Source organism: Suricata suricatta, chromosome 6 (assembly GCF_006229205.1).
Source record: "Suricata suricatta isolate VVHF042 chromosome 6, meerkat_22Aug2017_6uvM2_HiC, whole genome shotgun sequence".
Taxonomy (NCBI): Eukaryota; Metazoa; Chordata; class Mammalia; order Carnivora; family Herpestidae; genus Suricata; species Suricata suricatta.
Genome location: NC_043705.1, coordinates 100153154 through 100172335, shown reverse-complemented (window position 1 = coordinate 100172335; position 19182 = coordinate 100153154). Strand labels below are relative to the sequence as shown.

The 19182-nt window shown below is 40.7% G+C and overlaps 1 protein-coding gene across 3 annotated transcripts in view; it reads right to left on the bottom strand.

Moving 5' to 3' along the window:
- Window positions 1–19182, bottom strand: part of EBF1 (EBF transcription factor 1) — a 388330-nt gene that overhangs the window by 11515 nt on the left and 357633 nt on the right. For all 3 annotated transcript variants that reach the window (XM_029942938.1, XM_029942939.1, XM_029942940.1), the window contains exons 12-14: window positions 5260–5325; window positions 4097–4274; window positions 3278–3457 (exon numbers count right to left, since the gene is read on the bottom strand). In XM_029942938.1, the coding sequence (XP_029798798.1) occupies window positions 3278–3457; window positions 4097–4274; window positions 5260–5325 (424 nt within the window). The remainder of the gene's footprint in view (window positions 1–3277; window positions 3458–4096; window positions 4275–5259; window positions 5326–19182) is intronic.

The window sequence follows — 19182 nt, the reverse complement described above, 5'->3', positions numbered from 1 at the left end:
GAGATGTGAGGAAGAAGGGTAGGTGGAAGCAATGCCAGGATTCTAACTTAAGGCACTGGCAGACGGTGGTGTGTATGTGTCCCTGTTCTCCCGGCAAAGTTACAAGTCCTTAAGGATAATGACCATGCCTGGAAGCTTCACAACACAGATACAGGTAGGTGGGAGGCCATGTGGATAAACAGACTGCCACAAGCAATATTTGTAGATAATGCAAAACCACAAGTAAAGGTTCCCAATTCTTTCTGTCCCCCATGGAGCTGTACATGAATGTGAATAAACAGGCAGTAGGATAGGGGCTTTATGCAAATACTCACAGTCTAGTAGTAGTGGGGATGTGGATTATCGATGATGGGAGAATTTTGGCAATTCAGAGAGGGAGAAAGCCTAGTTGCTTGGAGATATGAGTTTGGTAGATGCACATTCTCTACCAACCACGGTCCCTTCAGCCTGGCCATCCATATTTCGCTAGCTGCTAACAGTCTCATGGTTACTTCAGGACACAGATTTGGCACAGAGTGAGTTCTCACCACTCAAGACTAGTGTCTTCATACACTCACCTTCTATTTACTCCATCTCCTGGGGAAAAATATGAATCCTGCCCAATGATTTTCAGGCATTTCATTGAAATTCTAAGTACTTCCTTCTACTGTGTTATTTTTCACGTTATATAATCAACATTACATATTGCTTTATCACTCACAAGAATCTTCATGTCATCTTCACCTTATGCCACTGTCAGAATGATCTTAAGCTGGGGTGTTTTACATCCTTTTTATACCTGAGCAAGCTGACCAAGCTGAGACTCAGAAAATAGTTTAGTGACATGCCCAAGAGTCATAGCTAGAATGCGGTGAAGCCAAACTCAGTGTCTTTTCTACTACACCACCCTGCAAAGGACACAGATCACCAGGGGAAAAGGCCCCTTTCCTATGAGCCCCCCCAGAGTCTAAAATGCTGTGTTGGTGGCTGGCCTTCCCTTGGCCTGTTTGTTGGCTGTGGAAAGTTAGGGAAGCGGGAATCAAATAGGAAATAGGCAGCAATTGCCATCAGGGGGAAATGACCCCTTGTAATCAGCCCTCAGCACTACACCATCCAAATGCGCTGAATGCTTTACAGAGCAGAACACAGAGCCGCCATCCTCAGAGTTTTCACAAACATTTTCTAAACTGTACTTTTTCTTTTAATGAGGCCAGCATTTTTATACATCTCTTAGGATTTGTAAATGTGAAAATACGCTCAATAATAACACCCATTTAAATTGCAAAACTCCTGCACTGGAGGTTTGATTTTTAAATATTCGTAGACTTGAAATCCTGCTGGTTCACTGAGGAAGGCAATTAATCTCGTTGGCAAATGCGATCATTATGTGTATTTAGAGGTGGAGAGTTTGAGGGGGGTGGGTAACAGAGGAAAGGGTGAAACATAGTCAAGCACTCCCATTTGTCATAACGTTATTAGTTATCAGCCACCACACCAGAAAGTGTGTTCACCAGTGGAATGTCTTATTTTATTTTTTATTCTGTTTGGAATTTTTCAACATGAGTGGTTTATGAATAATTAAATATTATGGAGGCAAAAATTCAAATCAGCTGGGCTTTGTGTGTATTGTTTTATTTGCATTTATGCAGATAAAACCGTCCCATCTGAGAGCCTATTTGAGAATTTAATACTATATTTGTGAGCACTGAGGAAATCAATTAATGGAAATTAAACGTTGGAAGTTTCACAGTCTGACAGATGCAATCTCAGGCTGAAGTTGCTGGGTGTCTGAACCGGCTTAGGAAGACAGCAATCCAAGCCCTTAAATTGAATTGCTACCATATAGCAATTAGTTTATTGATTTAATTAAGAATGCCACCTTTTAATTTTCAGGTCATGATTGAAACATTTTCTGATTGAGTAGATGGGAGAACACTGAAATGATAGATCTATGAGAAACAACGTTTCGATGAATCAAAATCTGATGTGCAACTGGTCCCAACCACTGACCCTTGAACAGGCAGCCATAATAATGTATGCAGATTACTTGGGGGAACTATTGATGTTCAAAAAGCTGCTGATTCCAAACAGATTAAGTGGAAATATAAAATTTAGTACACACGGAGCATAAAAATTCACCCAGAAAGAAAAAGGCTCTAAGTATTACTTTCAGAAATAGCCACTCTCAAAGGCCAAGAATGATCTTTCTTTTTTCAAAGTATTAGAACCCTCCACATTTTCACTATTAGACATAGCATGGGTTTTAGATTTTTTTTTTTTTGCCAAGACTCTTCTTTAAAAAATCACGAATATTCTTTCATTTAACAACACATCTTCTATCACTCCATAAATGTCTCAGAGTTTGGCCTCATTTTACAAAAGAGAAGAGTTACCCACACTGTCCAAGATAAACTTGGTTATCTATGTAAAAGTCCTCAGAGGCAGATCAAGAGATTGTAGAAACACAGCCCAGGACTTTTTATATGTAAGGATGCCAGTTCCCTGAGGTTCTTTAGATACAATCTAAATGTTGCACCAAAAAATTCTTTAAGCTAAACTTCTTTAAGACAATGAAGGACAAAACCATTTCTTGTGTATGTATGTTTTTTCATCTTGCCATGTTTTTGGAAAAAATAAAGTGGGTTTTTTTGGTCTGTTATTTGTTTGTTTTTAGTACACATCAAGCACAAAGGAGAAAAAATTCCAAGCATTTAAAAAAAGGGGGAGGAGTATATTCCTCAAGGAAGAGATTTTAAGTTTTAGACTATTGTGACTATGCTGCACTAGCAACACCACTTACTATGATCATTCCATCATTATGATTCTTTCGGTTTATTGAATGTGCCTCTTGTGGGCCAGGTATCAGGACAAGCTCATTACATACATGATTTCATCTCACAACAACTGTACGGGATGGATATTAATTCCTTCCCCATTTTGCAGATGACAAAACAGAGGCTTGGAGAAAAGAGAACTTGCCCAGGGCCACCAGTCAGTAACTGGTGGAAACAGGAATCAAACCCTCTCCAGCACGACTCGAAGCTTAGGTGCTGGCGATGACATCACACCAATGCTTTGGGCTGCAGCAAAGTTCTGACAAAGAGGGAAACTTTGGGATGAGGAACGTGAGCAACTAGGGCGGAGAGTTCTGCGCAAGGCAATGTGCCTCTCAGAGCATCGCCTGGGTCTGGACGGGTGGAGGCCCTCAGACTGAGACCTGCGCAGTGGGCCACACAGAGTGACGCCCAGTTAATGGGGCCACAAAGCGCAGAAGTGCAGGCCACATATCTCTACTTACTGGCGTAGGGTGAGTTGGCAGCCGAGCCGTTGAGGAAGGTTGGAGAGCCGCCCAAATTGGACATGGCGGCAGTGCCGTATCCGTTCATGCTCGTGGTGACGGAGTTATAGTTGGTCTGCTGGGGGGTGGTGCTCGGCACGTACCCGTGTGGTGACACGCTGCTTGAGTTGCGGGTGAAACCTGAGGGGTGGGGGCAAAACCGGGGATGAGGGTGGCAATCCTGGAAGACTCGGGAAAGGACGGGTCTGTTTCTTGCCCCGCTGCCGCATCCTCAAGGGAAGGGGTTGGGTGATTCATGTGCGAGGGTTGGTGGTGTTAGCTCCGTGATTAAAATGGGAAGCGAGCAAAGCACACATTTCTTAGGAGATCATAAATACTTAGCAGGGCCGTGAGAAGTGGCAATGCAGGGCCTATAAATTATCATTTTGGAGCAGAAATAAATCCCAATCTAAGAGATGTACCCTGGAGTTAACAGGTTCCTATTCCCTGGGTGAGGATGATGTGCTTTGGCCCCTCAGAACTTTAATTCCAACCTTCTTTGCCATCTGTCATTCATGGTTTATGGTGAAAAGTCAAATGGAGAGATGGCTAAATGCATACCTCCTTTCTAGCCAGTACCAGACTGCCGGCTGTGATCGCTATAACCCAAATTCTACAGTAGTATCTGGTACACAGAAAGTAGGAATCTCCCCTTTTGGAAAAAAATGCTTTTAAATAAAAACCGTTTTGTGCCAAATAAGCAGTGGGGGTGAGGGGTGGGGAGCAGTGCGAGGTTGGGAAGAGGCAGGGAAATGGGGAGGGAGAAGAAAGGCTCCTGACCCTGGTTGGTGGCCTGTGACGCCTCCGAGACATTCACAGCCAGTTGTCCACTGAAGGAATTCACGCCCATCATTCCCGCGTGGACCGAGGTGTTAGTGAGGGCCGGGAGCTGGCTGTGGTTGCGGGGAACACTGTACAGAGCCTCTGCGATGTCAGCGGCCCTCTTCAGAATAATTTCCTGCAAAGTAAAAGGAGCGTCCCCTTTAGCTACCCTTAGTCATACTCCCGGGAGCACCACTTTCCCAGTATTATCACATGGCAGGCAGGTGCTCGGGGCTGCCATGCTCTAACTGCATCAGCTTCTGCAGCCTCGCAGCGAACTTGGGGCAAGTCTCATCTTCCTGGGCCCATATCGCAAATGGGGGACTGAGGCTCAGAAAGAGGCCAGAGCTCACATAAGGACATTCCCCTACTAAGGACAGAGCTGGGCTGCATGACCTTGTTTGACTTTGAAAGGCCATTGTCTTAGCCCCATCCCTCCATACTACTACCCTGCATGTGACAGCATCATGGGGGGGTCTCCCCAGCCAGTAACACACAGGAACTCTGGTGGTGTCTCTCTCACACACACACACACACACACACACACACACACAGTCTAGAACTCCTCCCCTCTGGTAAAGCTAAGGGCAGGCTGTAGATGACTACCTGTGTCCCAGAGTATTAGTGGAACTGTGTCCCCTTGACACTGATTCAAGTGACACACACAATAAAGGGATGAATGATTGCTCAGACTCCTAGTTTCTAGAGCAATTTGAATCATATACATGGAGTTGCTCTGTGAATAGAAGCAGACAATTATAGTCAGGACTTATCATTCTTTTTAGGAGAGGAAATTCAACCCCCTTTTCCTCCTTGAAAACCTGAGAGGAATAAAATAAAACACTGGTAGCTCTCTTCCTCAATTATGAAGTACATTCCCTCGGAAGATTCATTATAAATGGAGTACCTATTCTCAAAAGGAAAATGATTCCATTGAAAAGGTAAGAAAAGGTTTACAAAATAAGACAGAAGAACTAAATAGCCTTGTATCTTAGGTCTGGATGACACGGAACTCATGCAAGTGGTTTTTGTGTTTTGTGTCCTTTTTCAGCACAGTAAGGAACCTGAGGTCTTCGGCTGACCGTGGAAGCCCGCACAGTTGGAGACCCAGTCACGCTCACCTGGTTGTTGTGTGGCATCCCGTACAGCGCTTCCACCAGGTCTGCAGCCCTTTTGAGTATTACCTCCTGTCAAGAGAAAAGCAGATACAGTCCTCTGAGGGAGGGCCACTTGTCCTTATCTCCTCCCAAGCTCGTGTTCTAGTCCCCTCTGGCCATACTTTGCCAACATGCTGTTTTAAAGGCAGTAGCTTGGGAACCCCCAGAATGGTGTTAAATCCCCGATTTATCCCTGTTCACATACACACTTAATTGAGTCAAAAGGTGAGCATGCAGGATAAAATACATCACTCAATAGTCTGCCATAGGCACGATAAAGCACTCATATGTTTATTGCTGAATACAATTGCGAGGTCATTTACTAGATTACTACAATCGATGTCATTCAGTGCATGTTATGAATCCCTAAGATGTGTTTATTTAGTACTTAATTGCTTATTCCAGGAACCATGACCTTATCAGACAGGTCATTTTCGAGGGATTTCCAATCAATCTTTGGCTACTAGAAGCATGTAGCATTAAACTTCTTTTGTTTATCTCCCTTGTGTGGCAGAGCCATGGCAGAAGGGAGTGATGGAGTAAACTCACATTCGGAGGCAAAGCGCTGTTTGTCAGAGGCTCTTACAAAAGAGTTCTCCTGCCCCGGAAGCTCCCTCTGCACCAATTTTCGTGACTGGCACAGTCTGCTTCTTTTATAGCAATTCTTTGCTATTTCAGTATTGTTTGTCATTTTCCCCATTTGCTCATTCATTCTCATCCTAGATACATGCTCTGCTTTTCATTCCAGTTGAGAAAAATGTTTCCCTCTTTTCATTTAGGTAGGCTTCCGTATTTAGCTTGTATGCTTGTTTCTAATAAATAGCACACTCTACAAAAGTGTGTGTGGTGGTAATTCTTTTCATTCAACCAAAAGAATTCACTTTTTCTTCATTCTGCCCTAATTTTCTTCATATTCATTTAAACTGGAATATGAAGAGGAAAGTTAGGTTTCTAAAATGGAGGATTATCAGAGAACCAAACATACAGGTATGACATGATTATCAGAGGTGATTTGCAAGAAGATATGTTTACTTTTTCTTTCCTGTGGGTAAAGTTTCAAGAAGAAGTTTAACTTTAAATATTTTCCACAATAGATTTCTGCGTGGAAAAGCAGTGCTATTCGACTTTCATATACTTTAGACGCTGATCAGAAAATAGGGATATAATTACATTCATTTTGCTGTCACCATAGCCTCTTCAAAAGTCCTTGAACAACTCTTGAAATGACAAGCTTTTAGATACATATTAACATTTTTCAATTTAAAAATTTTTATAATGTAAGATAAAATAGTTGTCATACTGCAATAACTACTTATGACATATATAATGTCCTAAATTCAAAAATGAGATAGAGGAGTTTTCAGTTCTCCATAAACATTTATGCTTGCCTTAAGCTGCTAGACCCCATTTGTAAAACAGTTCAGTTGTTTTTTATATAAGGAATGAAAAGCATTATATAATCAATGGGGTTTGAATCAATACATCTGAAATAATTTCTTTATTTTTTTAATGCGAGCTACAGATAATTTACCACTTTTTGTTTGCGGTATTGTCTGACCACACCAGTTAATAATTTACTACGGTATGGGCACACTAAACCCTATCCCCATATCAAATTCGGCCTGTGCTGCTTTCACTAAAACCTCAGGGCTCTTAGGAAAGATTAAAACAAAACAGGATCAAGTTAGTTTATTTACTAAGATTTGACTTCTCTGGGTCTATGTTCATTTATTTCTTCAAATAAATATTTATGCCAGTGTTTGGATTTGGCAGAGAAGGTATTTTTCTTTCTTTTCATTTTAAGAAAAAAACAAGATGAGATGCAGTTTCAATCTTGGAACACTATCACTGAGGACTCAGAGCAGTGCTTATTTTAATTAATTACATGAACCAGGGAGGAGGGAAGTTCAAAATAAACTCCAAGATCTTTGAAGTTTTTATAAACATGAAAAAATTCCAGCTACCAGTATATGCTATACAGTCTGCTCTCATATATTTTTGATGATAAAGGTTTTCAATGACATAATCCAATTATTTCTTTTTCTGCTTATTCAATACTCAGAACTCTCATCACCGTTTAATTCTTTGAAAATGAAACATGTGAATCTTGCTTTATAAAGTTACGTTCTCCTTCCATCCGTGGAGCTGGGTTATGCCTTCCCACTAGGCACACTGCCATAGGTAGGTCAGCGGCCCTGCAGCACTCAGACCAGCAGTCTTGTGGACAGTGAGACTGGGCTTCCTTAAATGATTTCCTTAAATGGTATCTTTTCCATTTTAAAATGTCCTTCACTGCAAGATGGACTTTGGGATTTAAGGGAGAGCCCACATTTGGTTCAGCTTTTTGTCATTGTAATTCAGCTTCTATTAGTTATTTCTGCAAATGGGAAGAAGAAAGGAAATTCCGGGGTCCTCTATGAGTTAGTGCAATGGACCTGCAAGGTGCTTGGATTTTGGTGACCAGAAAATTGCTCTCACCTCCATGTCATTATGCTCCCAGTGAACTAGCCCCCAAGCGTGTTTGTGTTGGGGATCTAATATATTGCCTTTCAATCAGAGCTGAGAGCCACTGAACACACAGACAGAACATGACGAGCAGGTCAGGAAAGCAATAAAGATTTTACAGAGCTGTCCAAGGTGCTAAATTTACTCAATAATGGGTTTGGCACCATAGTGTTAACCTCTCATTTACTACCAGTTTGAGGGACTAAATTGAAGTAGCTGACTTCATTTACCTTGAAATGTATATTTTATGACATTATGTAAGTAGATTGAAAGGGCACTGCAGTTTTAACAATTTAAAGGCTAAAGCATGTTTAAGATGAAACTTGAATATTTATTGTATATTGCACTTAAAGTATATAGAATGTTAAAATGTATTGATTAAATTTGTAAAAGGCATTATAAAGATGACAGGTAGTATAAAAGATGTATGTCTTTTAAAATCAAATTGATAGTGTATGCTATCTCTTCTGTGGTCACAAGTGTAATTTTTTTGCAGTTTTATATGGTAATTTGAAAAATCTGTAATTTCACATTAAGAAATGATTGAGCCTGGGATGTTAAAAAAAAAAAAAAAGAAATTTCCCATAAGGGGAAGAGCTGGATGTTTCATATAATCTTTTGTCTCGGAAATTGTTCCTAAAGTCTTATTTTTTGTGGCATTAGGCGGGAGTACAGTATGAGGATCTTTCCATTCTAATATGCAATTTTAATATTTCTGAAAAGAAAGAACACTTGACTACTACTAATATCTAATTTTTCAAGACATTTATTTGTCAGGAGAAATTTTCTCTTCTTTTCATAATGTTTAAAACATCTCCCTGCTTGCAGTTTAAAACGTGAAGGTAGAGATTAGATTCTTCTAAGATAATTAATCCTATCCTTAGATTTAAAAACATATCCCATTGGGGAATAAAGAAGATAAATACTAGTATCTAAATACTGAAAAGCCCCAGAGTCTCCTTATAGAGCTAATGCTTGTTCTCCAATCTACATCCTGAGTCAGACTATTTTTCATTTCATGGCCTTGGATTTCTTCTCTCTTAAAGAAACAAAAAAAATTTATGCCTTAAAAACAAAAACTTTCACTGATCTATTTTCTCTCACAGTTAAAATCTGGCTTCCCCTGTCCTATCATGACCATTGGTTGGTGATAATGTGAGTGGGGTCTGCAAAGAAAAAAGGGGATTAAGCTATTAAGCATCTACAGAAACATCAGGGAGACTCAACTCCGGGAAGCAGCTCAAGCTTAATTGTTATGGGTTTCTACTTATGTTTTGTAGCCTTTATTAATAAAGATGCTGAATGGGATGCAAAGACAGAAGGAAGATTCATCTTTATTTCCTATGTTGCAACCCCATCAATTAGCAAATAATTTTTTAATTTCTTGTTGTCCCAGTAGTCAACAATCTGATACTACTCTCCAGCACTTTTCAAGGCACATTATCTTCCCAGAATTAAGGTACAGGATCCAACAGGGGTTATAAGAGATTCTTCCCCATCATCTGGTCCTACTTTCTATATCCAGTCTCCTCTCCCTACACATCTGAAGAACTCCTCTCTATTCTGGGCTAGCTAGTCCTCCCTAACTTAGATGCAAAACACTGGCTCTTTCCCATCTCCAGACCTTCACTCTTTTGCCTTTCCTTTCCTGGAATTTCCTGGAATGCTGGCTTCATTCTGTGCCCATTTATAATACCTTCTCATCCTCCAAAGCTCGATAATGAAGATGGTGGTGGTGGTGGTTTGGTAATGATGAAAATAACTGTTGTTTATTGGAAGTGTAACATTAACTCACCCTCTCTGTGAGGACAGAGAGTATTTAGGGTACCGCCCATACCACCATTTGGCAGATGAAGAAACTAAGACTCAGAGAGGTCAGCCAACTTTCCCTGAGTTCATACAACTGACAATTGGCTGAGCAGGGATTTCAACCTCAGGTATCAGACATCAGAGCCTGTGATGAGGTGTACACAGAACTCGTTCCACCTTCAGGGCAGCTTCTAGTCTCTCTTATTGTAACTCTGAAAAATAGTGCTGACTGTTCCAGCCAGCACAGCACAGAAATAAATGCTGCGGGGCCCTTTTGCTCTGATTTTAACCATGTTAGTTTTCACTCTCTACAACTAGACTGTAGGCCCTTTCCAGTCATGAATATCTATCTGATCATCTTCCATAAGCCCCTGGTACAATATTCAGCAAACCACAGGCCTTGAGAAATTCTTGTTGAAAAGTTTATTCTAAGATAGTTACTGGTTTTTAAAAGTGCATGCTTAATTTATATGATGAAATGACAGGGGCATATATTTGGCATGGTTTATAAAAGCACAAGATTTAAATTTGGTGTTCTATTTGGCTTCAGACCTCTTAATCCAATATATAAATTCCCTAAGGTCAAGTCTTGATCACTGTGGGTTTTTTTTTTATGCCACTTTTTTTTTCTTTTATGAATTTGCTCTTTTACTCCTGCTGGCTTGTGCTTACATTTTAATTTTGTGATTAATATAATGAATCATGTTGGGTACAGACATTATCTCAAGTTATAGGCTGTTAGCCACATGAGGTTGGTCTTGATATACATCAGCCTTTTATTAACTATTCTCTTACACCCTTAGAAATACTTAGGTACTTGCACAGTCTTGGGAACCAGGCATATCATGTCTGATATGCAGATAGGGCTAATTCATCTTTCTTTTGGGTTCATGACAGTAAAATCTCTAAGGATTATTCCCTGTTCGTGTGAATCTTCTCTTCAGTGTCTGCCCTCAAATATGTAGGTAAAAAGCTCATTAACTATCCATGTGTAGCCTTCCAGGGTGAAGTGGAAGGTGGTCTAACTGTCCAATAAGGAGTCCCTTTATAAATCCAATTCAGGGTTTTGAGTAATTCAAACCCAGATGAGCAGGGGATATGGCCTGAACTTTCCTTCACTCAGAACATACATTCAGCTCATAAAGCCACAGGAATATCCATTTACCAACACAACATTAATTTCAAATTTTAGAATCAGATTTTTAGACTCTGGGAACCCCCTTACAAAATTAAGACCCAGGGATACTTCAGAAATTTGGGAGGACCATCTATGCTTGGCTTTATGCTCAAGTGGGAAATCTTTTGCAGGATGTAGAAGAAAACAGAACCTAACCTACAAAGTCAAGCTGAACTTGGGTGATTCCTGAGAAAGAAGTACAATACCTTTCTGTCACTGCACATTTCCCTGACACCCATTTATCACCAATCATCTTTTGCTCTATCAGGGGATTCAAGATGCAATGGGCCCAAATATCAGCAACATAAAATGGAGTGGAATGGCAAAGTCTCTCCTGATTTAGAGGCAGTAAGCACCTATCAATGAAATCAGCATTAATTTCATTTCCCTCCTCACTCTAGAGTTTATCAAAGCATCCAGATTTTGAACATGAGCCTCTAAGTTCTAGCTCTTTCCCTGCTTCTTTCTTCTGTCTGGGTGACACTGTTGATTGGAACACCCAAAAGCTGAAAAATTGATTGGAAGTTTCTCACAGTCCATTTCCCACAGAGCTGGATATACAAAACAATAAATACTAGTTGTACTGAGAGGTAATTTCTGTGGAGGGTAGTTTTAGATCCCAACTCCCTTCATGTTTATTTAGCCAAATGGAAAATTCCACAATGGTAGACTTTGCATTCTGAAAAATCATATAATGAGGGCAGTGAGGGAAGGAGTAAAACAAACCAAAATAATACTTGAGCACTGTTTAGTTTCCTATCCTCTGAGACATTCCTCAAATTTTTCATTTTTCTGGTAATATGAACTCGAAATAGAGCTTACCACAGAGCATTAGAAACCTTTCGTGCCACACTTTAAGCACTCTTTACTCAGAAGCCCTATGACTGAGAAGAGTCACTTACATCTAGCATCAATATAATTAAACATGTCTCTGTTGAAAGGGGCATTCTCATTACGGCTAAGGACCACTTTAGAGTAAATTGAAATGGAAAGGAGGAGCATAGATGAGGTGTAGGTAGCAAGTGGTTATTTCTAGGGAGGCATAAAATGCCAAATGTGTAACAATTATATTTTACAACCTTGCATTCTAAAGACTTCACAGTATTTTATTATATAAGAAGCTTCAGCCGAAGCTTACTGAATGTTCTAGCACATGCACACTGACCACAGCCTTTAAAAAATAAAATAAAATTCAACCCACAATTAAAATCTGAAAAAATTTCCAGAACAAAGGAATTAAATAATCTGAAAGGGTCTACTGTTACTAATACAAGAGGCATCGAAGTCATTCTAGTCCAGTCTAAAGAAGGTGTGGGGGGACTTCTGAGCCTACTCTAATTTTAAAGTTGATTTTATGTTCAGATTAGAGAGCCTCCTTCCTTCTCAAACGTATTACTATGCATCATCATGCCATGTGGCTAGAGGCACGCCAGAAAGCTTTGCCTTTGTTGCAAACATGGTACTGAAGACTTCTGAATCACATGAAATTAAAGTAGGTTGTAAGCTAAGGCAGCTATACCAACATAAGACATACTAACTTACATGATTGACTTTTACAGTAGAAAGAAAAAGGCTGTTTTCAAGCAGCCGCTATTGCCTCAATGGAAAAAAAAATCAATGAAAGTGAAATGAACAAGAGATTTTGTCTGAGTTGCAGTTAATACCACTGAAGAGCTATGGATAATAAAAGGTCAACAAATAAATTAGCCAGAGTGTTACGAAATGAATGATTTGGCTTATAATTTTATTGAGTGAAAATTGTTCGCTGCCTATTAGACCAGGTAATTTTTATCTGGTGCCTCAATTACTGTTCCGTAAGCAATAATATAGTTGTAAGAGCTGTTGGTTCGATCGCGTGACCTCTGAGAAGCTGGCTAGGACAGCTGACTACGATGATGGATAACTAAGCTTGGTCTCCACAAGGTGCCAAACCTCCCTTTCCTGCAAGGGGATCTCATAAAAGAAACATTACAGCTTGATTCATTTTACCAAAATGTTCGACTTTTCAAGTGTCAGCAGTTAAGTATAAATTGTGAAACCAGGTATTCCTGAGAAGAGTTATGACAATGGCTTTCCCCCCTCTTTTTGGTCTCCTGGCATTCTCTTCTAAATGGTGTCATGGTAATTGGTGAATGGGAGCCTGGGGTGCTTCCCGCCACAAATACAGTGAAAAATGGTGTCTGCACCCTTGTGAATATGACCTGCTTGGAGGTACAGAGCTGAACTTGGTAACCTCTGGCCGGCTCTTCTTATTCCAATTCATTGTACTGGTTTAAGACCGACGCGCTGGGTTAGGTCCTGCTGAGTGGCCTTGGAAATCGACTTTCTGATCAGGATAAAAGTCTCTGCTTAAAGAGAAGGCTATGGACAGAGGTGCCTTTTTCAGGGGTAGGTTGTAAAGTCAGCACATGAAACAAAAACTGCCTAGAGTCAAAATTACCCTTGAAAATCTTTTAAGTCGCCAAGGCCTGGGCTCTTGGAAACACAAAAGCCGAAAATTAACTACTTCTGTTTCCCTTTGTCTTTGGGTTGTGGCTTCCCTTTCCCTAGGGCAAAGCAGAATAAATATCTGGTTTGAAAGTCAAAAGACCACTGAGTAAACAGAGAAATTTACTGTCATACCTATGTATGTGTATGTCTGTGTGTTTGGTGTGTGTGTATACACAGCATATATTTATGTATTTGGACTAGTAGTACGTATAGTTAAACTTGACTAAGTGATATATGCATGTTGGAACTATGTTTTACTTTAAGGGTATCTAAGAGAAGCAAAAATATAGTTTGCTTTGCTTCTTAAATTGTCAAACATCATCGGTTACTACATGTACCTCCAGACGAATGATAACTGTAAATTCCCAAGGCTTTACAGATGGTCCTGACTATAACTGCAATTAAAATCCACTGCCTCGATATTGCTGGGGCTCAGTTCTTATTACTTGGATGGTTAACTGAAGTGTAACTCAAGGCTGAATATAGTGAGCACGGTTGAAGACCTACCTCCTAGCGTCTCTTTCTAAAGGCTTCAGTCCAAGAGGATGATTTTTGACAGTCAGATAGGAGTTAGCCCCTTGTTCCTCCTGTGACTTCTCCCTTAGCTAATGAATAATTATATTGATTACCTCTGCCCAGAGGATGTGATATGAAGTAGGATGAACACAGTTACCCTCATCGAGAGCTCAGTGCTAAAAAAGAACCTGAAAGAGGTTCTGTTCCAGAATTCAGCCATTGGAATAACTGACATTACAAGTCCCTATAACAATGACTCTACCGCTAGAGAAAAAGAATGATCTCCAATGTTTCTATGTGCATGTTTCTCATTCGCGTTGCCACTTTGGCTTGGCTCGGTCCTTTGTGAGATAACCTCAGACCACTCTACAGTCGCTCTCTTTCTCTTCCCCTCAGGCCTGGTCAAGCTTGAGGATTTTTTGAAGATTGGTTTGCAAAATTGCCTTTTTTTCTACAAATTCCTTTTTCTTAATTCTAGGAGTCAGTGCTTAGTTATGCTAGTTCTGGAGCTCAATGTAGTTGGCTCAAATTCAAGCTCTGGCACTTACTAGCATTGTAAATGCATGCCTCTGTTTCCTCATCTGTAAAGCAGTGTTAAAGCCAGCACCTGGCTCAAGAGACATATAGTTAGTGCTTTGTTGAGCAATAGCCAGCAATAATATTGATAACCTTCACTTATTCTCCAGAGAACTTTGGCAAATTATATGCATTCTTGAGTCCATGTGCATTATGTGCCTTGAGTGCTGTTTGAGATGCAGTCCTATTTGAAAAGCACTGAAAGATCCTGAGCAGATTAACAGTGAGGAAGTCTGGTGAAGTAGAAACCCCCATTTACCAGCTGCATAAGCTTGAGCAGATTACTTGGCCTCTCTGAGCCTCAGTTTCCTCATCTCTGAAATGAGTCTGATATAAGAATGACAAATGTAATCACTTAACCAGAAAATAAGTCAGTTAAAGACAAAATAAAGAAGGGAAAATTATAGTTCTTTGTGAGTGTCATGGGCCTTTTAAATGAAGCTACAATCTTCCTCCCTCCAAAAATACATACTCTTTGGGGCATCTGGGTGTCTCAGTCAGTTAAGTATCCGACTCTTGACTTTGGCTCAGGTCATGATCTCACAGTTTGTGAGATCAAGTCCCAAGATGGGCTCTGCACTAACAGCGTGGATCTTACCTGGGATTCTCTCGCCCCCTCTCTCTGCCCCTCCCCCATGCTTGCTTGCTCTCTCTTTCCCTCTCTCTCTATCAAAAGAAATAAACATTAATAAAATGCATACTCATAACCACACAATTATATATTCAATTTCAGGGATGCATAGACCAGACTAAATTCCCCTGCTAAAAGAAGCAAAAGGGGACACCAAGCCTTTAAGTTGAGCACATTATCCAAACAAGAGGTGGGATTTGCCCATACGGTTTCTGGCGGATATAGAGGAGAGAGAAAAAGAAGGTATGCATTCCATAGTGTGCGTTTTGACAAGAGAATTCAGAGACAAAATGCTTCTTGTATTCAAACTCAACTGTGCTTTTTCTAAGAGTTCAATAAGCCATATGATTTGCTTTTGCTTCTGTATTTTTGTTTGAGCAGGGTCATTTGGGTTCCTGGATATAATGTTAATAAAGTTTCCTCAAATTACAAAAAATAAATGAATGAATAAAGTGAGAGAGTGGCCAGTGTCATGGTGTGAAAGATAAAGATGAAAAGTTTTTTTTATCCTTTTCTGAAACCCTTACTCATATGCCTTTTCTGTTAACAGGCACTGTGGTTATGCAAAGATTTCTTATTTGTGTTTTCATTGATGCAACTGCAGGTTTTGAATCACTTTAGTCTTTGCATAAAGACTAAAACAATAAAAGCATAATTAGAATACATTGTATACAGCCGACTCCGGTTTTATTTTGCCCCAGCTCTGTATTTATGATAAATCACTAAACATGAACGCTCTTTAGGGAGGGTTATTTTGGGTCTGGTCTCTCCATTGAGTAAAAACAGTGCCTGTGATGAGAGTCTGAATTTCAATCCTGCAAGTGTACAGTTGAACTGAATAATATTTGGCACAAAGCAGTGCACAACCGAGCCACTAAATGGCTGATTTACTAAATTATTATTAGATGAGCCCTTGCTGTTCCAAATGAAAGTGCAGTCACTGTCTTCCTTCATGGTGTGTTCAAATTGTTCTGTGTTTAAATATTCAGCATGAGGCTAATGTGAACTGATGAACTGAGACTATAAACATTCACTTTCAATACAGATAGAGCGACAGAGATGCAACATATCATGTGGCCCGCGGAGGTGAAAATGATTTATATTTAAGGATGTTGCTGCCTACTTCCATTACTTTAAGGTACTCTTAATTAGCATGGTGTTGGAAATGACTAATTCCCATGTACAGGAAGAGCACACTCGTGGAGGATGAGATTTTCTCGCATGTCAGTGAAGGAGAAGCCACCAGGAGGATGGGCTGCCTGGGTAGTTTAGAATCTTGAGTTTTATTTTCGGCAGGCTGCACAGCAGCAGCGGAGGAACATGTCTGCTGGAAGAACTATGGTTTTTGACCTTCAGCGTTTCTTTTCTCCTAGACCCTCCCGAAGGGTTTACGGTCCATCCTCACTACCATCCATCCCTCAGCAATCCACATCCCTTACGATGCATGTCTACTACAGGGCCACGGTGGCACCTCTACCCATCTCACTAGCTTCTTTAGTGACACCTGCTGGAATGAAGAACAACCTTTTGCTCCTTGGAAGCGTATAACCCTTCTTCCCTCCTCCCCTTTGAGGGCAGTTATAGGCAAGCACTTAAAATACTGTGATCACTTACAGTAGATTAGAATTTTTTATTGGTGCCGTGTTGCCATAACAACATGAAGACAGCAGATGACTTAAGCTAAGCTTGCAAAGCAAAAGGCTGCTCATCTGGCAGTTAAAATGAATACAGTTCATTTCACAAGTTTCCCATATGGACTCTTAGTGTATGGTAATGAGGAGACCATATGGTGAGAGAAAATACACTGAGAACAATTGGGTTCCACTGGCTGAGTGGGAAGTTGGGAGAGAAAACCCGGGTGAGAGATTCTGGTGTGTGTACTCTGTGGGTTCAAGGTTTGCTTGAGGTTTGTTTTGGTTTTTGTTTGGGATGGTTGTTTTCCATAGGGGTTTTGCATTTCTTAATCTGCTCCTTAATATGTCAGCTGTGCAAAACGACAAACATCTTGCAAATTTTGCAATATCATTCATCACAAACTGTCAGCAGTGTTTGCAAATCTGACTTGCAAGATCTTTTAAATGTGTTGTTCTTAAAAGGCAACAGTACTAAGTTTTTAGACAAAGTGCAGGAAAATTTAAGCACTTCTGACAAGCAGAAACATTAACAGTAATCATTTTAAAAACACTCGCATCTTTTGCCTGCATGTTTAGCTGTAAATAATGCTAGAATGTATAAAAGCTTTAAAGTAAAAATGTAATAAATACTTTTTATTATGTTTCATAAAGGATAACAAAATGCCCTGAGCCGTGTGTGTATGTTATCCATACATGTGAACAGTATAGAGATGGATGGTCCCCACTCTCCTCACTACTAACCAGATTGGAGACCTGTGAAGACAGCTTGGGAAAAGCTCTGAAGTCAATTCTGTACTATACATGCTTCATAAAAGATGAATATAAATGCATTAGTTAGACACGGTGAGCTAAATTAGAAGGTCAGGCAGGGCTGGGAGGGCTGAAAAATCACACAACCAATGAGTGTAATTACTCTTTTTTAAGTCTATTAAGTGGTGTTGTTCTATCAAGGCTCAGGGGTATAGGACATGAAGAACAAGATAAAGTAATGTGTATTTATTACTCCCACTGGATCAATTTACCAGATATTTTCAGCTCCATAGAGCAAAATACACAAATGCTGCCTTTGTTACTTTTCTCAAACTGCTTTATTTTCTCTAAAAGAGGGACAGGCTCTCGTAGAAAAACATTTGCCCCACGGAGGTCCCCATGCCAACCCCCTTCTGTGGGAAAATGAGAGAAAGCTGGCAAGAGTTTAAGTTGGATGGGGGTGAGGTGTAGGCGAGGGACAGGAGAGAGGAGCTAATCACCTCAAGGCAGAACTATTTGGGTTTCCAGATCTGGAGGAAAAGTGGGAATATGATGCAGTGGTAACAGTGAGGCCGTCAAGCCCAAGGACTCAAATTTTAGTCTTCCCACTTGTTAGCTGTGAAGTCACCAGCCCTCTGGGCCTCTGACCTGTGGAATGGGGAGTCCCCGCCTTGCAGGGTCAGTAGGCTCTGTGTGCTGAGGTCTTGCTAGATACCAGAGAGGCCTCCTTGCCTAAATTATCTCACTAATGCCCAGCAGCAAACCTGCGGGGCTACAGCATTAAGGAAGAGAAAACGGGCTGGAAAGGCTGAGTCACTGCACAGAGCAGTGGATCGGGTTTGCAAACTCCAAATCTATCTGAGCTAAGAGCTCACTCTCTCAGCCTCCGTGCTCTTTGAACACCTTGAGAAAGCAGCGCCCGGCACACCTTGGCCATGAAGTGACACCATGTGCTCCCTGAGACTCACTGCCAACACACAGAGTGCTGATGAGGTTTGGTCCACTCTCCCTGTCTCTGTGCTAATGCTCACTGCCCACTGAAAGAGGGTGAAGATACCTCTGGACTTCAAAACAGAGAGAACTCCTTGCTCAGTGTTTCTGGATTACATCATGCATCGTGCATGCCTGCATCTCACAGTCTCAGACTGACCACAGTCCCCAGCCCCTCATCTCTCCATTCTATGAAAAGTCAACCTTCACCCCAAATTCGGTCACCTGTTCTTCTCTCTCCTGCCAGGATCCAGAGAGGGAGGCAAGTCTATATGAAACAGGACAGAACGGTTCCATTTACAATCTTAGCCCACCTTTCTCCCTGTGCATATGAAAAAGGAAACCAAAAAACACCTGGGCTTAGGATAATCATACTGCTTTAAATTTGTGCGTAAGGCCACTATCACTAATGGTGACTTCCAGGGACAAAATAATTTACAGAGAAGGATTCAGCTTGCTTCTGTTTTCTCATTTGGTAAATGGAAATGATATCTGTTTTCCCGGCTTCTCTCAAAAGAACGGCTCCAATAAAACAAAGCATGTACAAGTTCTTTGAAAAAGCACAAGCCAGTATACAAAGGCATATTATTATGGAAAGCTGTCTGCTTGGTCTTTGGAGCAGTTTCATTTGACAGAATATGTGGGTGGTTGTATGAATCTAGCTTTGTCTGTTCACAAACACATGGGTTTAATAACATGCAGTTTGTTTTTTAAGGTGTGTGGTCCACGGCTCACTGAAACACTCCTGTTTGACAAACACTGACCATGATTCTGAGAAAGGCGGAGCCCGTTTTTGTCCCCCTAACAAT